This window comes from Charadrius vociferus, unplaced genomic scaffold (genome assembly GCF_000708025.1).
Source record: "Charadrius vociferus isolate BGI_N301 unplaced genomic scaffold, ASM70802v2 scaffold35, whole genome shotgun sequence".
NCBI classification, from domain to species: Eukaryota; Metazoa; Chordata; class Aves; order Charadriiformes; family Charadriidae; genus Charadrius; species Charadrius vociferus.
In genome coordinates this window covers 840,866-858,233 of record NW_009648640.1, presented here as the reverse complement: position 1 = coordinate 858,233, position 17,368 = coordinate 840,866, and the positions used below count along the sequence as shown (strand labels likewise).

General features: G+C 38.8%; 1 protein-coding gene across 1 annotated transcript in view; it reads right to left on the bottom strand.

The window, feature by feature from the left end:
* Nucleotides 1-17,368, bottom strand: part of KIF5C (kinesin family member 5C) — a 69,017-nt gene that overhangs the window by 32,119 nt on the left and 19,530 nt on the right. The window contains exons 5-12 of the mRNA XM_009886358.1: nt 15,211-15,259; nt 13,664-13,719; nt 12,712-12,799; nt 10,560-10,684; nt 9,788-9,892; nt 9,298-9,446; nt 4,750-4,898; nt 1,423-1,598 (exon numbers count right to left, since the gene is read on the bottom strand). Of these exons, the coding sequence (XP_009884660.1) occupies nt 1,423-1,598; nt 4,750-4,898; nt 9,298-9,446; nt 9,788-9,892; nt 10,560-10,684; nt 12,712-12,799; nt 13,664-13,719; nt 15,211-15,259 (897 nt within the window). The remainder of the gene's footprint in view (nt 1-1,422; nt 1,599-4,749; nt 4,899-9,297; nt 9,447-9,787; nt 9,893-10,559; nt 10,685-12,711; nt 12,800-13,663; nt 13,720-15,210; nt 15,260-17,368) is intronic.

The window sequence follows — 17,368 nt, the reverse complement described above, 5'->3', positions numbered from 1 at the left end:
CCACTGTAGGAGTCCTTCCTCCAAACCACCACAGGCACACAAAGCACAAGACGTGACCGAGTCCGTCTCTTCCTGTGATGGATATCCTTCTCTAAAGGTTGCTTTTTACCCTACCAGAGTCACTTGGTATTTTGTGTGATTTCTGATAGCAAATGCAGCTATCAAGTAGAATACATTGAATTATTTGCTAATACTAAAACAGTCGTAGATATAACATAATAATGGTCTACACTGTAACAAGTTATAAATGGAGATATTTTGTTTTTGTTTTGGGGATCAAATACCTTCTCACTTCCTATAGTAGTGCAGTAGTGCACCAAATTATGCTTTGCATGTTTTCTAGGGTAAAACTCAAACCTGCCGCCAGTTCCCTCAAGAATAATTCACTGGGCTTTGCTACTATTGATGAGGGAAAGTGAAAGAATGACTGTCTTTTTTTTTTCTTTTTCTAATCAATACATAAAAGCTAGAGACTGCTACTGGGACTGTATTCTCCATCACAGAAAAGCTGTAATTTCTTAAAGACCTTAACGGTTATTTCGAATGCCATCAACATACTGCTGTGTGCAACTGGACTGTGCAGAGAGACCTCATGCATATCACAGTTAAGGCTTAAACATAACTATCCACTTCCTCCCACGCTATTCAGAAACAGCCAGACTTTAATATTAACATACAAGGATTTTTGAGTGGGCTTTTTTCTGATATTTTCCTGCTAATTACAATTGAAAGTTTAAATCAAGTTTTGATTCATGATTAAAGCTACCCTGAAAACTTTTGCTAAATAGCCTTTTAAGCTGTCCTCATCCATAATGGTCAATGGTTTTTTTCCCCACTTCTTATCTTCACACAAGCCAAAGCTATTATTGGCAAGTGCTCAGTAAATGTATTGCTGATAGCTTTAAGTGCCAATGATGTATTTCAAGCTGTGCAAATAAATAAATAAGCCAGCCACCTGCACTCCAGACAGTGTTCACAGCTAGAACAACATGAACAAAAGAGACCCAGGGGATGGTTATATATTTTCCTTAAAATTCTAATACACAATAAATATATAAAAAATACAAAGATACAGTCTCCCATTTTTTCTTTCGCCCAGATGACATCACAGTTTGCTTAGGGATTTTAACAAAAAATCACTGACAAAAAGGAGTGCTGAAAAGCCTGTACTGAGCCCTTAAAATAAAAGACAAACTTGGCTCCGATTTCACAGAGAATGCCCCCAAACACTATCTGCAGAGGGAACAGAGGCAGAGAGCTGACATGGTAGGACAAGATCTGGTTTTATGCAGTGACAGTGTTTTGAACTTTGTGATAGTTTTCCAGTTCACGGTGCTCCAGAAATACATGAGAGACACCCACCCATTTTGGCTTAGTTTTCCATTTTTACCCAGCAAATGGAGTCAAACCAAATGTTCACACCTTATCATCCAGCTGTCTGTAGAGACTGGCAATCTCCTCATCATATTTCTGCTTCTCCTCTGTCGAGATGCTGGCAACTACCGGTGTGATGTTGTCAATAATCGGGGTGTTATCACAAGGCTCCAGGTTCTTCTGGTCCTTTGCGCTGATCTGTTCATCTTCAGGCACAGCTTCTCCTGCAGGCACACAATCTATGGTCATTACAGTCCAAGAGAGAGGGTTGCCCAAAACCATGGACATCCTGGGATGGTCCTTCCCAGTTGCTGAGAGGGACTCAGCAAAGCTAAGAAGGGCTGTACCCAGCTGTGCAAGGCAGGCAACTGCCATGCAGACAAATGACAGGCCGAAGTAGGCATGGAAAGATGGCCATCCTCGTTAGGAAGATGACCTCCACAGTTAGAAACACAAACACGCAAAATGCAACAACAGTTCAAATGGCTGCCATTAAAAGTACCGAACTCCCGGCTCCCCTTTTACTGAAGCCCTCTATAGGTGGGATTTGCTCCATGGATTAACAGAAGTGTAAATAAGGAGGAAAAAAATCCGACTTTCAGCCTAAAGCCTACTGGCAATTAAATGTCTCTTCCTCTCCAGATTGCCAACTGCCTTATCAACTCTCCCTTCCCCATAATGAACTGCTAGAGCATCAGGACAGCAAGCAAGACAGCTGCATTGAAAACGATATTCACCTTCTGCCTTGTCACATCTAAAATTAAAGCTTATACACCAATTTGGAGATGTTGCCTATGCATATCAGACAGGATGTTCTCCCTACATATTTTCTTTCACAATCATTTTCTCTAAGGAATATTTTCTTCGGTAACGTCAGTGCATCGCAATTACGAGCCTGCTGCAGTTCAGTGAAGAGGGACAGGCAAGGCGCTCATGCCAGAAATTGAATCTACTCTCATTAGAGTCTGGTGAGACTGCGAGTCACTGAACGCTGCACGCGTTGCTCAAGGTGCAGGAAGATTACATCCATCCCTTCTGCTCAAACAGGTTTTTTTCCTTTCCTATGAAAAGCTACAATATTTTAGTCCCATAAAGCTTTACTAGCTATTCCTCTTGCCAGAACAGCATAGGCACTATTTATCTTACTGGCAGGGAGACAAGTAAACAGGGCAAATATATCAAAACCCAAAAAGGCACACTAATTCAGGCCCCAAAACAAAACGAAACAAAACAGGGCATGAAAGAACACAACCAACTAACGAAGATAATTTTTTCAAGCTTAAAGCATGAAAAGGAGTAATTTGAAATCAAGCATCATAAAAGTACTTCACTAAAAAATACTTTCTGCCCTATTGCTAACAGCTTGATGATATTTTGTATTACTAACGAGAAAAATGTAAATTGATTTTTCATTGTTGTGTTTCACTAGAGCAGACTAGGAAAGGTGGGCTTGTTCAGACCGTGGGACACTGCACACATGGCAACACTCCTCAGGCTGCGGAGAATCCATCAGGAGCCTCCCAAAATGAATCTTTAGATTTTCATTCATTGGATGAGAACACCCTCCCACCTGCAAAACACAGACCAAATTGTGCACTTGGATACAAGGCTGCTGAAATCCTGCTTCGGTGAGATCTGGGCACACCCAGTTTCTGCTACAATTTTATTTTGTGTATTATTTTCTAAGTTTATAGAATGAGCTATACCAATAGAATATTTATGCAACTATCTTGCGTTTCATATTCAAGATGCAATTTCTGTGACACTTGCATTTGTAAAGAGCGTCCGTTGACAGAATATCCTTCCAAAGGATGCTATTGCAGAAGGTCAGACAAGAAATCAATAGTATTTTGAATGCATTGAATGTATTGCTGGGTAACGCCAATGAGAAAAGCAGGACAGATGGAGGGGATGAGGAGGAGCATATATTTAGACAAAACAATAGAGACAGCATGTTATAAGGGTTGTTCACGTGGCACATAGAAAGGATCTATATGGGGTTTTCTAAAAAAATGTTTCTAGAATGGGAAGGAAATTGAAGCCGTCACATTTAGCAAACACAGAATGAAACACGCAGAACATGAGCAGGTTATAAATCCCCAGCACTCCTCAACACCACCAGCAGACCGACCGTCTCCATAGCAATTGCGCTATGCTGATAAGGGAAATATTCCCTGTGCTGAAGTCTCCAGAGAAAGACACGGAGCGCAATCATTAGGTAACGATCTCATCTGAAAGGCAAGTAAACAGCACAGGGAGCTGAAAGAGGAACAATTTTTTGCACCCATAAAGGTCAGGTATTATCTTTTAAGTAGTGATTTCACTCAGGATGTTCAAAACCAGACTTGGCTGTGCAAAACAAATTGTGACTAATAATTAAATCACAGATTTGTTCTCACTTTAAATACTTCATGTTTGCAAGAGTTACATGCTATTGAACTGCAAGACGCATCAACACGTAGGACCTGGATGACAAGTAATTCAGAAAATAAAAGTGACTCCAAAGAAGCAGTATTTAACTGCTGGGCGTTTGTTGGGATTTCAGGGTACAAGGGGGTGCAGGGTTGGTTTTTTAGGGGGCTGGGGATGGGTTGGTTGGTTGTTGCTTCTTGGTGGTTTGGGGCTTGGGTTTTTTGTTTGTTTGGGCTTTTTTTTTTACTATTTGGGATAAAAATGAAAAGAAAGGATGGTTTGCTAAAATTATTTGTCCACATACCAGCTTAAATAAAAATTCTTTAATTTGTAGGTATGCATAAAAATATTCTTCCTCCTCTACCATCCTACTCTTGATCTTACAAGCTATCCTGGAACAGCAATTCCCTATGTTTGTAAACAGAAAATTGGCTGTTCTCAACATAAATTTCACTTAGAAGCCACAGAAGGAGACAAGTGGTATTCTTCTAATCAGATGACACTCCTAAGCATTGTACTTAAGCACTAATTATTCTAATGTTAAACTCAATTGCAAAAAAAGCCCCAAGATCTAGTTACCTTAAAGCATAACAGAACTGATTCTCATGCCTGAGGAGCAGAGCGCTTTAAAAAAAAAAAACCAAAAAAACAAACCATAATGACATTTTACCTTTTCTTTATTAATATTAATAACATTATTAAAAATTATTGATGCCTTTCTGTACTCGCTACATCTGATACCATACCAGTTTTGGCATTTAAAATGGTACCTTCTGTAAATGGCTGCTGCTGGTTTCCCCAGTTTTTGCTTTTTCACCTTTCAGTTACTATTATGAAGCATGAGCTACAACTTTGAATGGTGAGCTTAGAAATAGTATGACTCTTGTGATTCAAGGCAAAATTTAAACATACGTAACTGAAAAATACGAAGACATGTATCCATTTGCATTTTCTGGTACGTACCATTTCTCCACCTGTTCAGTTCCAGCTCTAGATGCTGGATAACATTCTTTAGACTCTTGTTTTTGTCTTTCTCCTTCTCGTACTTCTTCTTCCACTCCTCTGCAGTCAGTTCCAGATTCACAGAGACCGTGTTCTTAATCGTCTTAGCTCTACACAACAAAACCAGGTGTCAGTTACTCTCAATACAAAAGAAAGGATTAAGAAATTTCTCCGTAACACAAAGGGAAACTACTAAACATTTGCAATTTGTTTTCGAAAGTGCAATGCCACAATTCCATTTTCTTTCAAACCCTCAGTACCATTACCACCTTGAAGCCTCAAGGCAAATTTCTCTGTATCAAAATCCAGCAGCCAGTGACCACTGAGACACGGATCCGCCTCTTCAGATTCCTCCAAAAAGAGAAGCTCTGGAAACTGTTCTTGGATTAAGGACAAACCCAAGTCCTGTCATTATTGCTCTGCTATGTAAGCTGTCACCTCGCAGCTTCCCCTGGCCTGGGAGCCACCGTAGAGTACCCCACACCAGCATCTGACCACGGGCTCGCCCCATCTCTTAACATCCATCCCTTAAATTCCACCAACAAAACTCAGCCATATTTCAAGCATCACAGCATGACGGAGATCAACACAGCAAAGCAGAGATATGGAAACTTGTCCTTCTTGAAAGCTAAACAGCACTTTCAAATACATTTTTGGGGGTGGAAGGAAGGGAAGGAGAAGACCCGCTCATCACCACGAGGTAACTGGGTTGGTTACTGCTGGGCTGAGGAAGGCTCTCAGTGGGAAGGGAGCCTGAACTCGTGCCTCTGCCACTGTAGGCAAGCTCACGAGTTACTGCCTCTCACGGCAAAAATCACAAAATTTAAACCCTTCTAACAACAACCAACACCACTTTACTATTGTGAAAGTGCTTAGCTCCAACTGAACCTGAACAATTGCACCAGAAAATGCAAAGCAAGCAGAAAAATTGCACAGCACCTACTGTAGCAAATCCACATTTAAAAAGAAAAACCAAACAAATCGGTATGAATTAAGAAAGCTTCGGATCTTTGCCCTTCACTGCTCAGACACTGAGTCCCTCCAGATGACTCCAGTGTTACTGAATAAAACAGAGGCTAAGTAAAGGAATAACAAACAAAGCTCTGACCAGGTTTTAAAGCATAGGCTGAAACATCAGTGCAAGAAACTATACCTAGGAATGGGCTATAGACACACGGGCTAACTCTCCTTGGCGGAGGGCATGTGACCTTAATTATTTTCTTTGCAGCTCCACTTACTGATTCAAAAGCATCCTTCAAATGTGGCCAATCACTAAAAATCCTCAGACTTTGTTTTGCCAGCAAGAAAACACTCCCATATCTGTGCCTCATACTCCAAACTGTGCTCCAGTGATTTGCACTATGTGGCAAGCAGGAGTTTTATTACCTTAGAAACATTTTTAAATAACCCTGTAATTTTAAAATATGCAGACGCCTAATAGTTAGCTTTTACATATTGTCTCTGCCAAAAGCATGACTCAAATTTCCACTCATTTAACTGCACTAGGGGAAAAAATGCCACACCATAAAGTTTATCGATTGTGTTACCCTAATGATGGATGAAGTACTTACCAGCAACTAAAATTAAAAACAATATAAAAACACAAAAAAAAGATGGAGCAGAAAGAGAAGAAACAGACTGAATACTAACAGAGGAGCACGGGCACGTGTTGATTAGTGTAAGCAGGCCCGTGATGAATTTTATTCCTAACGCTTATTTTAATGGTGATATAATTCTTTCTTGCTAGGAAAGATGGAGGAACCAGTAATCACCTATGACTCATATACCTTCCCTTTAATGTTATTCAGGCCCTTAACACTGTCACATCAGAAAAAATGAAACACCGCAACTAAAGAGCCCGTAAAAGAAACCATTTCTCGTAGACAGCAATATTCCTATCCAAAATGCTGAGAAATAACACTATGTGTGTACAGTGTGTGTGCTGCTCTGCAGGTCTCATACATCACCAGTCCTCCTACTTGTATTGCCTTTCTTACAATTGAATGTTCTCCACAAGGAACTCCCATTTCAGCCCAATTCTATAGCTCTTAAACAAACAAACAAAAACGCCACAATGTACCCCAACTAACCACTCGCACAAAGTATTTAGCTATTTTCCTAGTTCTTTCAGCTGACATCCTCGTCCTCAGTATGGAATATCTTAAAAATGCTCCTGTTCCTAGAAAAGTGTTAGTCATGTCACATCACTCCAAGCTCCGCTAGACAGGATGTGCAGAGTTGGTTTGAAAACTATTTTGCTCCAAACAGACATGCAAGTTTTACCAATTACTGGAAAAAGAAAAAAAAAAAAAAACAAAACAAAAAACAAGAGAAATGTAAACTGAAATAATGCAGAAACTGGACTTCCTCTGCACACACTTCCTCAAGTACCCAAGCATACAACTTCCCAGCGATCCTGGAGCACTGTTATACATTACAGAGCAAAAGCAAACCCCTTTTAATCTAGATTATTTTTTTTTAATTAAAAAAAAAAAAGCTAAACTACCTTTTAATCCTCTTAATCTGAACTATTGAATTTTACTGCTTACATTTCTTTTTACTTCAAACCATACCTGCAGACAGAGAGTTCAGCATAACAGCAAGCAGACTGAAACCTGACACAATACCTGCTCATCTATTAAAAATTAAATGCCCCTGCGCTGCATTACTGCCCTGGAGCCTCATCCAGAATAAATTAGCAGGAACTTTGGGACCGCTCGTCTGTTCTGCAGAGGTGCAAGATTCACACCCATCTGCAATCACCTGCAGTCAGAAAATTGTATGTGGGGAGGTTTAAACTGTGAACCATCTAAACATTGAAGCTTTTACCATCAACAAAAACTGTGCAACTCATTATACTTCAGAATTGTTAATTCTCTTTATTTAATTATTGCATCTTAATATTTGCATTTACTCAAAATTTCTGTGATGCACATTATAATATATGGGATTTCAGTAGAAGCTTACATCTTCACTAACTTAAACTTATGTTCATCATACAATGGTGAATTAAAACTCCATAGCAACAATTAACCCGATTATATGTTAACGACCACTTCCTCCTTTTATAGTCCTTTTCCACATAAACTTAATGCAGTGACCTGCGAAGTTCCCTTTGGGGAGTTTTTCCTGCATGCTGTTATTTAAACGAGTAGCTTACAGGAAGGACACACTATGGGAAGCAGAGATGGGAGGAATCAGTGCCTTTTGCAGCTACCTGACTGCCAGCACGTGGGACCCTCCCCACCTTCCACAAATCCCAGCAGCAGACGGCAAGGACAAGTTAATACTGGTTCTGGCAATGCCAGATGGAGAGTGTGTTGCAGAAAACCTGCACTAATCTGCAACTCTCCACTACAAGGGACTGCATCCAGCTGCAGCTGTTTGTCCTGCACTTTTACGTACTCCTACACGAATACACTAAAGGGATCATTTCCCCTCACAGAAGTCTAAGGAAAGCTCACATTATAGGATAAAAGTGGGGCAATGAAGTAATAGAAGACTGACATATTCATCTTTTAGACATGATTGTACTTTCCAATATAAAATGCTCCTTAACAGTGTGGGCTTCAATGCAAAAATTATGCATGGTGGAAAACAACCCATTTTCAGACAAAGACAAATTTATTGTATTGTACAAACTGTTAAATGAATTCTATTTCAAACAATTGTACAAACTGTTAAATGAATTCTATTTCAAACAATCATAACTTGCTAGTACTTTTTTGTTTCTGCTATTACAAGAGTAAAAAAAAATGAGTAATTTTACAAAGCATCAGAGTTCTCCTCAATTACAACAAAAGCAGTAATTACATAATGAGCCTGACCTATTTTTGCAAACTTTCCAAATACATTTCATATGACTATTGCCAACGAATGCATATGGAAGAGAAAGTTTCATTCCGAATACTTCCACACTTATTTTACCCTTGCTTGTTTCTGAGGACTTGTTCCTAAACTGTTAAGATCCTTCAAATATAAAAATGTCCATGAGCTATCACAGTAATCTATCAAAGTTGTGAATATTAAACGGAGTACACATTCTTCAGTTTTCTTAACGGTTAAAAAATATTTTTTACAACCATAACAATAATCCCTGAGATGCCATTCAGGGAGAAGACACATCTTAAAAGCATCAAGAGCAGCATCAGATAAAGCAAACCCAAACATTTTCCACTGTTAGCCAACAGAAAACTGCCTAATACCATTATCTTCCCCATATAATTTCAAGCAACTATGATAATGCTTTGCATTTTCTACAGGAAAAAATTACCAGAGCTTCTAAGTAGTGCAGCTGCCGGCCAACATTAACATTTATCTTTATGGTACCACAGGGAATGAAGAGACAGTTTTCTCAAGTTCTCCAGTACTATTTTTGAACAACTCCAGAAACCATTAACTCCATATTTTAAAATGCCTACTCATCTCACTGCCCTCGCCACAGCTGGCTCGGAACACGTGGAAGAGCCCGACTAAGTGTCATCCAGCCTAATGCTGAGTAGGACTCACCGCTGTCCAAACATCAGGGTTGACTTTGTTTCTGCTTCGTTGAACACAGAAGGAGAACAGCATATCACAATGGTGGTTCTGCAGTTCCCACCAAGGGAATCCTGAAGTATTCGGGTCATTTTGCTGTCTCGGTACGGAACATGTGTTTTCTAATCAAAATATAAATAAGAGACAAGAACAATTTTTTAAATCATCATATTGTAATGAGAGAGAACAAGAGTCAACAATGACAGGTTTAATGGATTTGAAGCATACAGTCCTGAAGAGTAATTGTTTTGATTGCGCTAAGATTGGATAATCACTCAAGTGAAATCACCGAGAATTAGTTTCTTATCTTCAGCAGAAGAGCAAAAGCGTCACTGGTTTGTGGTTGGAAAGCTAATATTTCTTTCTTTCTGAATTGAAATGTTAGCTGATTTTTTTATGTGCGTGGCAAAGAAACACATAGATAAAAAGCCATTCTTCAACAACACAAAACAGGATTACTTACAGTTCCTTCGGCCAAGGCAGATATCACGTTGCCTAAAGCAGACAAAGACTTATTGATATTTTTAGCTTCATCAAGAACAGCGCCCTCCGCTCCAGTTTTGCTGACCTACCAGAGAGAGCAGGCAACAGTCAGGCTCAGCCATCAGTAAGCGCCTTTACAAATACAGTTACAATGCAGATAATAGTGCAACCATTAAAGATGCTCTTGGAAGAAAAACAAAGCAAGCTTATCCTCAGCATGAAGGAGGAGAATTTTATATGCACTTTTTTGTTAGTGGAAGCCTGTAATACTTCCACCTTTCTACCAGGGTAACAGCAAGTTGACCCTTACTTTGTTCAGAGATAAGCTGGTATAGTCCGTGCTCTCCTGAGGACACTTGGGGACCACTACAAAGACCAGATTGTCCATACAGATAGGGAACACCATAGGTATGTTCTCAGGGCACACTCAGTGGTACAACATATGCCACCAAATGAGTATGGCTTTGTATTTTGCTTGCATGGGCCAAGAATATCCGGACAGAAAAAGTGTGATCTCCCTCATCCTGAATGCAAGATTTACTGGTCCACAAACTGGATGCCAAGGTGGCCCAGGTGAGAAGCTTGGTGGTCTCGGACCAGCACTCCTTTAGACAAAAAGATTGGCATGCTAATGATAACCTAAGATAAGACTTCTGTAAAATCTACCTTAGTTTGCAGTGACACACATTCACATGATCAGTTTAGTGATCCCACTAGGATCATTCAACAGTTTAGGGAAAAGGAAAGATTACCTTCTCACTTCCAGCCAAGTCTACCAGGTAAAGCTTTCCACTGAGTTTCTTCTCAGTTTCCACATTCTCTTGTTTAATATTAATAAGGAAGATACTGTGGCTCCTAGAGCTGTGTTCATTCATATCTGCAATTACATTTGAAAGGTTTTGTTTGAATGACTTTAAATCCTGAGAATAAATTATATTTTATCAGAGCGAGCCGACGGCTAGCAAATTCAAAAGTACGAGGCGATTCATGGGAGAGCCCAAACCGCTGTACTGACAGCAGTGTCTATGCCAAGAGCTGCAAATAAAGCTCACGGACTACAGAACGAGCTCCTGCGTTCTCCCAACATGACCAAATTAACCAGATTCAGGATAAATGGCAGCCTTGAGGAAAAAAAGCTTTTTTTTTTTTTAATTTTCCTTCTTCTTTCCTTTTTGAAAGATTTTTTATTCCCCTGAAGCAATAAAATTTGACCAGAAATAATAAAAAATAACAAAAAAAATCATAGCATAGGAATAATAACATTTCACAGATACAGTAAGAAATAAAGTTTTTGTCCTTTTATGCTTCTTCATGAGTACAGACACTTGGCACAAAAAACTGCTGTGATATAACATACACCATTTAGACACAGAACTACAATGAGGATGTATGGTCAGCATCCTGGACAGAGGAATAGTTTTGAGCTGAGCAAGAGAATTTAAAGAGAAGTAATGTAATAATTGCAATAAAAAGAAGTCGGGCAGGTCTCTGCAATTGTGTGAGGAGATCTCCCAACATTTTAGCAAAAGTTTTCATCAAAACCATACTATTTAAATTAAAATTTCAAAGTGATTTTTATTCCTATGTAATTAAAAATCCTCCTTCACCCAGGCAGCAAGTGAAACACAGGCAGCTACAGTTTCAGCTTCCACTTATTATAAGTTTGATTGTAACCATATCATGCTTGAAGTTTCATAAAGTAGCAAAAAGAATCAGTAAACCACTTTCTCATCCATTTTCTCTATTTTCTCTGTTACTTTAAAATCCACTACCAACTTTCCCCATTCACATTCACAGCAATATTTCTATTTTTCTGAACTCCCTTTTTCTTCTCCATCTCCAAACTCATGTTTTTCAACACCACTTCCAAATATGCTCCTTGCCATTTCAGTCTAGGTAAAATTCAGTCTCTGTCAACTGTTGTCAGAGCTTTTCTGTGTGCGCCAAATGCAACAGGTAGTATCACAGCAAAAGGTGTATTGGGGTATTTTTTGTTAAAGAGAACAGCAGAAACAAGGGGAGGAAACATGACTCAGAAAAAAAGAGAATGCATTTCTATTAGCATGATGGGAAAGGCATGGAAAAGCTAAAGCAATACAGTATTTCCCAAAGCAAGAAGGTAGAGACATGGAAGAGAAAGTAGCTGCCCAGTGTGTCATAAAAAATAAAATTAAATTAAAAAAAAAAAAAACACCAAACCAAAAAAAAAAGAACGTACCCAAAACCCCACCCCATCACCAAGATTTGAGTTACAAGCTGAGGTTCTGCGAAGCTCACTGCTTGGATCAACGACGTCTTACAGTATAATTTGGGAAACAGGCCAAAGATACCTGCCCTTTTTATCACCATAATGCTAGTAGGCTGCATGCAACACAATGTCAACAAATTTGGCACAGGCTGAAGCAATTATTTAGGTTTTTTTAATTCAGGAATATTTGTTTGCTTTGCCATCATTGGAACTCAATCCAAGTCACCGCTTCACTGGGATAACTCACAAGGGATAAACAGGCAGAGTCTGCTAACTGCTCCGCAGTCTCTGCCTGCCATTTGACCAGTGAATTGCTCTGAGTTCTTGACTTGTAGCACAAAGAAGAATGCATGTACATAATTTCAGTTATACATAATGTCAAAATATCTACACTATGTGTGACAATACATATTTTGACGTTTTATATAACAATACTATATAATGCCACATATTAAATTCAGGAGTTCTCAAAGCTGAAAGTCAATAAACGTTTCTGTATGCAGTAAAAAAAGAACAGCTCTGTTAATTTTAGAGCACTATAATTTGTGCATCATTACATCACTCACGTAAGTAACTCAAAGTACTTTGTGAACATGAAGAATCAATACATCACTAGGAAGCTACAGCGACCCACACTTTATAGCCAGAATACTTACTTGTAACGGCTACATGACGGTTAGCTTTCCCTTCATCAATGACATCCAAAACTTCTTCAGGACTAGATACAAATCTTTCCGTACAACCCTAGAAATATGCAAGTTGAACATAGAAAAGTTTAGGAAGTGCCCTAATGCTTTAAATGCCATCAGGAGCATATTTAGCACTGACGACTAAAATAATTAGAAGAATCATGAACATCCAACATGACCATTAGCAAGGCAACGGACCAAAACATGCGTTTGTATGACTTTCAGGAGGACTCCACAGGATAACTTAAGAGACAATTTTATTTCATAAGATTAAAGACTCAGTCAAATCCAAACATGCAGCAGAAAAGAGTTTCTATATATAGTACACATGGAACAATATGGCATATATTCCTGTTACTAATTTGGGTTAGATTACATACCCAAATTAGTTTTTCTCTCTCAATCTACAAAACAAGATGCATAGTCCTTATCCTCTGCCTTAATGCAATATTACTGAAGGAATTAGTTTATCAATTTTTTTTTCCTTCCCTAGGATTAGAATAAACAGAACAATATTATATATATATTATTAAAGCTCACGTAGGTTCATAGCAAGCATATTATATTTAAGGGAGGGCCCAGGAATTCATAAAACAAATTCCTAATTCCTGTTCTAAAATATTGCGAGATTACAGCATCTATGCAACAAAATACTAAAGAACAAAATTATTCAAGACGTTCTCTTTCATATCTGACATGAAAAGGGCATATGAATACTTACAACTTAATACCATACTAACAAAATGTAAACATCTGAAGTCAGGAGAATAAAGAAAACGTGATTCAAGACCATTAATATTTCAGGGAACTGTTTAAATCCAGGGACAAAATACTACTTGAACACGTTGAATTATTTCAGCAAATGCAAAATGCCTATGTGAGAAAGAACGAAAAACCGAGCATCACATTTTCCTTGTACCTTAACATATGGGACTCTGTTTTTATCTTCATGTACAGCGAGGTTTGTCTTTGACACTACAAAAGAAGGTGGAGATCATTAGGAACATTCCACAGGTAATAATGTGTCAACTATAAGCATGACAGACAAATACTGTGAATGTATTAAATTTGTAAATGAGAACTGTAGTCACTTCCCATTCCTTATGAATTACCAATATTTTTGCTACATAAAACTTGTTTCTAGTTCTGTCAATCTTGTAACTGTTTCTTTAAAGTTAATTTTATGGCACAGAAGCTCTTGTTTATTGCTTGTATTAATGAAATGAACACAGAACAAGTTGGATTTTGCCAAGGCAGCAAGAATTTCGAAAGAGACAGAAGAACTCACTGGAATTCAGAAAAGCTCAAAAACATATTCCTGGTTTTGTGTTACCATTAGCATGCATTTCTCTGTCTTCAGACTGATTCAAAACACACAATTCACATTTTCATTAACATACAGCATGCATATACAGAGACACAAATTGTAAAAGACATAGATCACGTCCAATAAACTCTATCTAACAGACGCAAAGCAAGGAATAAGTTGAGCCAAATATATTCTAAATTTAACAAAATCTAACAAGCTGTTGCTTGTCCTCACTATCCTTTGCCAATGTTTTCATCGCCCCACAATCAGAACACTATATACATTTTTAAATTACAGGGTTTTTTCTTTAAGAATATACATTGTTGAGGAGGCTCAAACCTGCCTTGAAGTCTGTAAAATTCTCTGTACTCGTTGATTTCTACTAATTTGGGCCCCTCCCTACAAGAAAGACATTGAGGTGCTGGAATGTGTCCAGAGAAGGGCAACAGAGCTGGTGAGGGGTCTGGAGCACATGTCCTGTGAGGAGCGGCTGAGGGCCCTGGGGGTGTTCAGCCTGGAGAAGAGGAGGCTGAGGGGAGACCTTCTCGCTCTCGACAGCTCTCTGAAAGGAGGTGGTGGGGAAGGGGTGGTGGAGGGGTGTCTCTTCTCCCAAGTAACAAGTGACAGGAAAAGAGGAAATGGCCTCAAGTTGTGCCTGGGGAGGTTTAGTTTGGGTATTAGGGAAAATTTCTTCACTGAAAGGGTTGTCAAGCACTGGCACAGGCTGCCCAGGGAAGGGGTGGAGTCACCATCCCTGGAGGGATTTAACAGACGGGCAGATGTGGTGCTGAGGGACATGGGGTAGTGGTGGGTTTGGCAGTGTTGGGTTGATTGTTGGACTTGATGATCTTAAAGGTCCCTTCCAACCTAGACAATTCTAAATAGTAAAGCTAGGTAGCACTGCAGAGGTAGGTGCACAACCGTCAGACATCAGATGACTTCAACTGCAAAATTCTCTTTCACAAACCCCAGCATACAGCTTAAATTTAAATCACTCTCAAAGAAAGTAACTGTTTCCCCTTAAGCATCGATTCAAAGCACTATACCAAGCTATACAGCTTAAATTTAAATCACTCTCAAGTTTCCCCTTAAGCATTGATTCAAAGCACTATACCAAGCCGAAAAACACTTAGTCACATAAGAGATTCAGAACTTACCATCGAGTAGGTCCCTTATTTTGTCCAAATATATCTCAAAGTAGGAAACCTAATTAAGTAATCATAAACATTACAGATTTAAATGTTGGCAATTTAAAAATCTTAGTACCTATATTATAACAAAAAGCACCAAACTAAAAATAAAACCCACCTCCCACGTAGTTTGAATTACCTCTTTCATGTGAACATACTTGTATTTTAAATGATTTGCAAGTCATTGATTCTTCTCCATCTATCAATGATTCATCAGGAAAGTGTACAAAAAAGACTTCAGACAAATCTTATCTTCACCTTTTTTTTTCACAGGCAAAATTGACAAAAATATTGAACAGAATCCAATCAATTCAGCTACTATCATCTCAGCACAGCTGCATCATGAGAAAGATCAAGTTTGACAACTGTAAGAGGTATATTGATATTCACCGGCACAAACACAGACAGCACCTTCAGTGGTTTAACGTACAAGTTACATCAGCCAAAGTAATATATATTAAATGAAACTTTTAAATGAAGCATATGTGAAAGTTCTGTCTTGAATCAAGTCTCAAAGAAGGAACTGAAAATGAGCTTTTCTGTAACAGAGACAATTGTCCACAAAGGGGAAAAAAAAAAAAAGAAAACAAGGAGAGGGAGAATGAATGAATGACTCTCAATGAAAGGGTATTCAACTCAGAAGCAAATAGAAATGTGTTAGGGGCATGGTGCTTAACCACACCCTAAGTAAGCTTTATCCAGGGATTATTTAGCTTGAGTACTAGACGGCTCAATTCTAGGTATCAGTAAACTCTAGCTGTGTAGTAAAGTATCATTTTGTCTCATGTAAAAAATAAATTATATCTGGTTTTTTTCAATTGATGAGTTGATCTTCCTATGTGACAACTGCTGGTAAATACGGATGTATTTTGCTTTTGTTCATTTACACTGGACCATGGTTTGGACCAGCTCATTTCAACAGCCCAGTTCACCCAGACTTAACTCGCGTGCTCTGTATTATCCTATTAACACACTGCTGAGAACCAACACACGCAGGATATGCCAAGTTCCCCTCCTTGTTCTAAATGGGTCTTTATTAAAGAAGGAGAGAAAAAAATGATATTAATTCTCACTGTTGGCTCAGTTATTAAAAGAGTGTGACAGTTTGGTTAAATTCTTGCTCCCAATGACAGAACATGCATTTCTCTCAATGACAGCTCCTTGTATAATCACTCACTCATTCATGCTATTTAGGCAGCTTTTCTGTTAAGATATTCATAAATGTCAACTATGATAGGAAACCACTGAAACAATTCAGTGCTGGCAGAACATGATTTATAAAGTGATAATCTTCTGTCGGGACAGGAATTTACTATGTCTTGTACAAGGGGGTCCCCATCTGTTGGTATCCAAGTGCTATCATGTAGAATAGCAATAGCCACAGGAGAGCTTTACAGATGATGAAAAGAAATCAGTGTCACTCCTATGGAACCCCATTTCTAGGAAAATTCACAGGTGTCTCTTCTTAAGGAGCTCAATATTTTACAATTTAAGGTCTATTAAAACATTTACATAGTTTATTTGTACTTTGTAAGGCTGCTGCTTCTCACTGTACTTCATGAACACCCCCACAAACAGACGCTGCTAGGAAGGCTCTCAATACAAATGACCTCGTCCCTCCAGAAGATCAGTAGCTGGTTCAGAGGTCCTCTGTTACTATTAAAATATACATACACACATATATACCCCCAGAAGTGCTTCAAGGGCTTTAATGCAAGCAGCACTAAAAAGTCACTCATTTCTAACTTTTAGGCGCAAGAGGGAAAGAAGAGGAGAGTTTCATTTTCCAAGAGCATCACCTGGTCACTGCAGGAGAAGGGACAGTGTTTTCACACTCTACCCGTGCTCAGCTACTTAACTTTACTGAACCCATCTATGTATATTTTGTGTGTTTTGGGGGAGGCATGATACAGAGGAGTATTCATTTTTCCTGTAATCACTGGGTAGTTTTACTCATGTCTGCTTGGAAGCAAGCTGTAGCCTGACCCAAACTCCGCCAGACGGACCAATGCCCCCCTGTGGCCGAGAGCTACTCAGGAGACTGGATGAACAGTAGGAATTAAAGGTCACTCAAAAAATTTGAGAGATCATATGGTTGGGGATCAAGATAGGGACATGGAAAAAC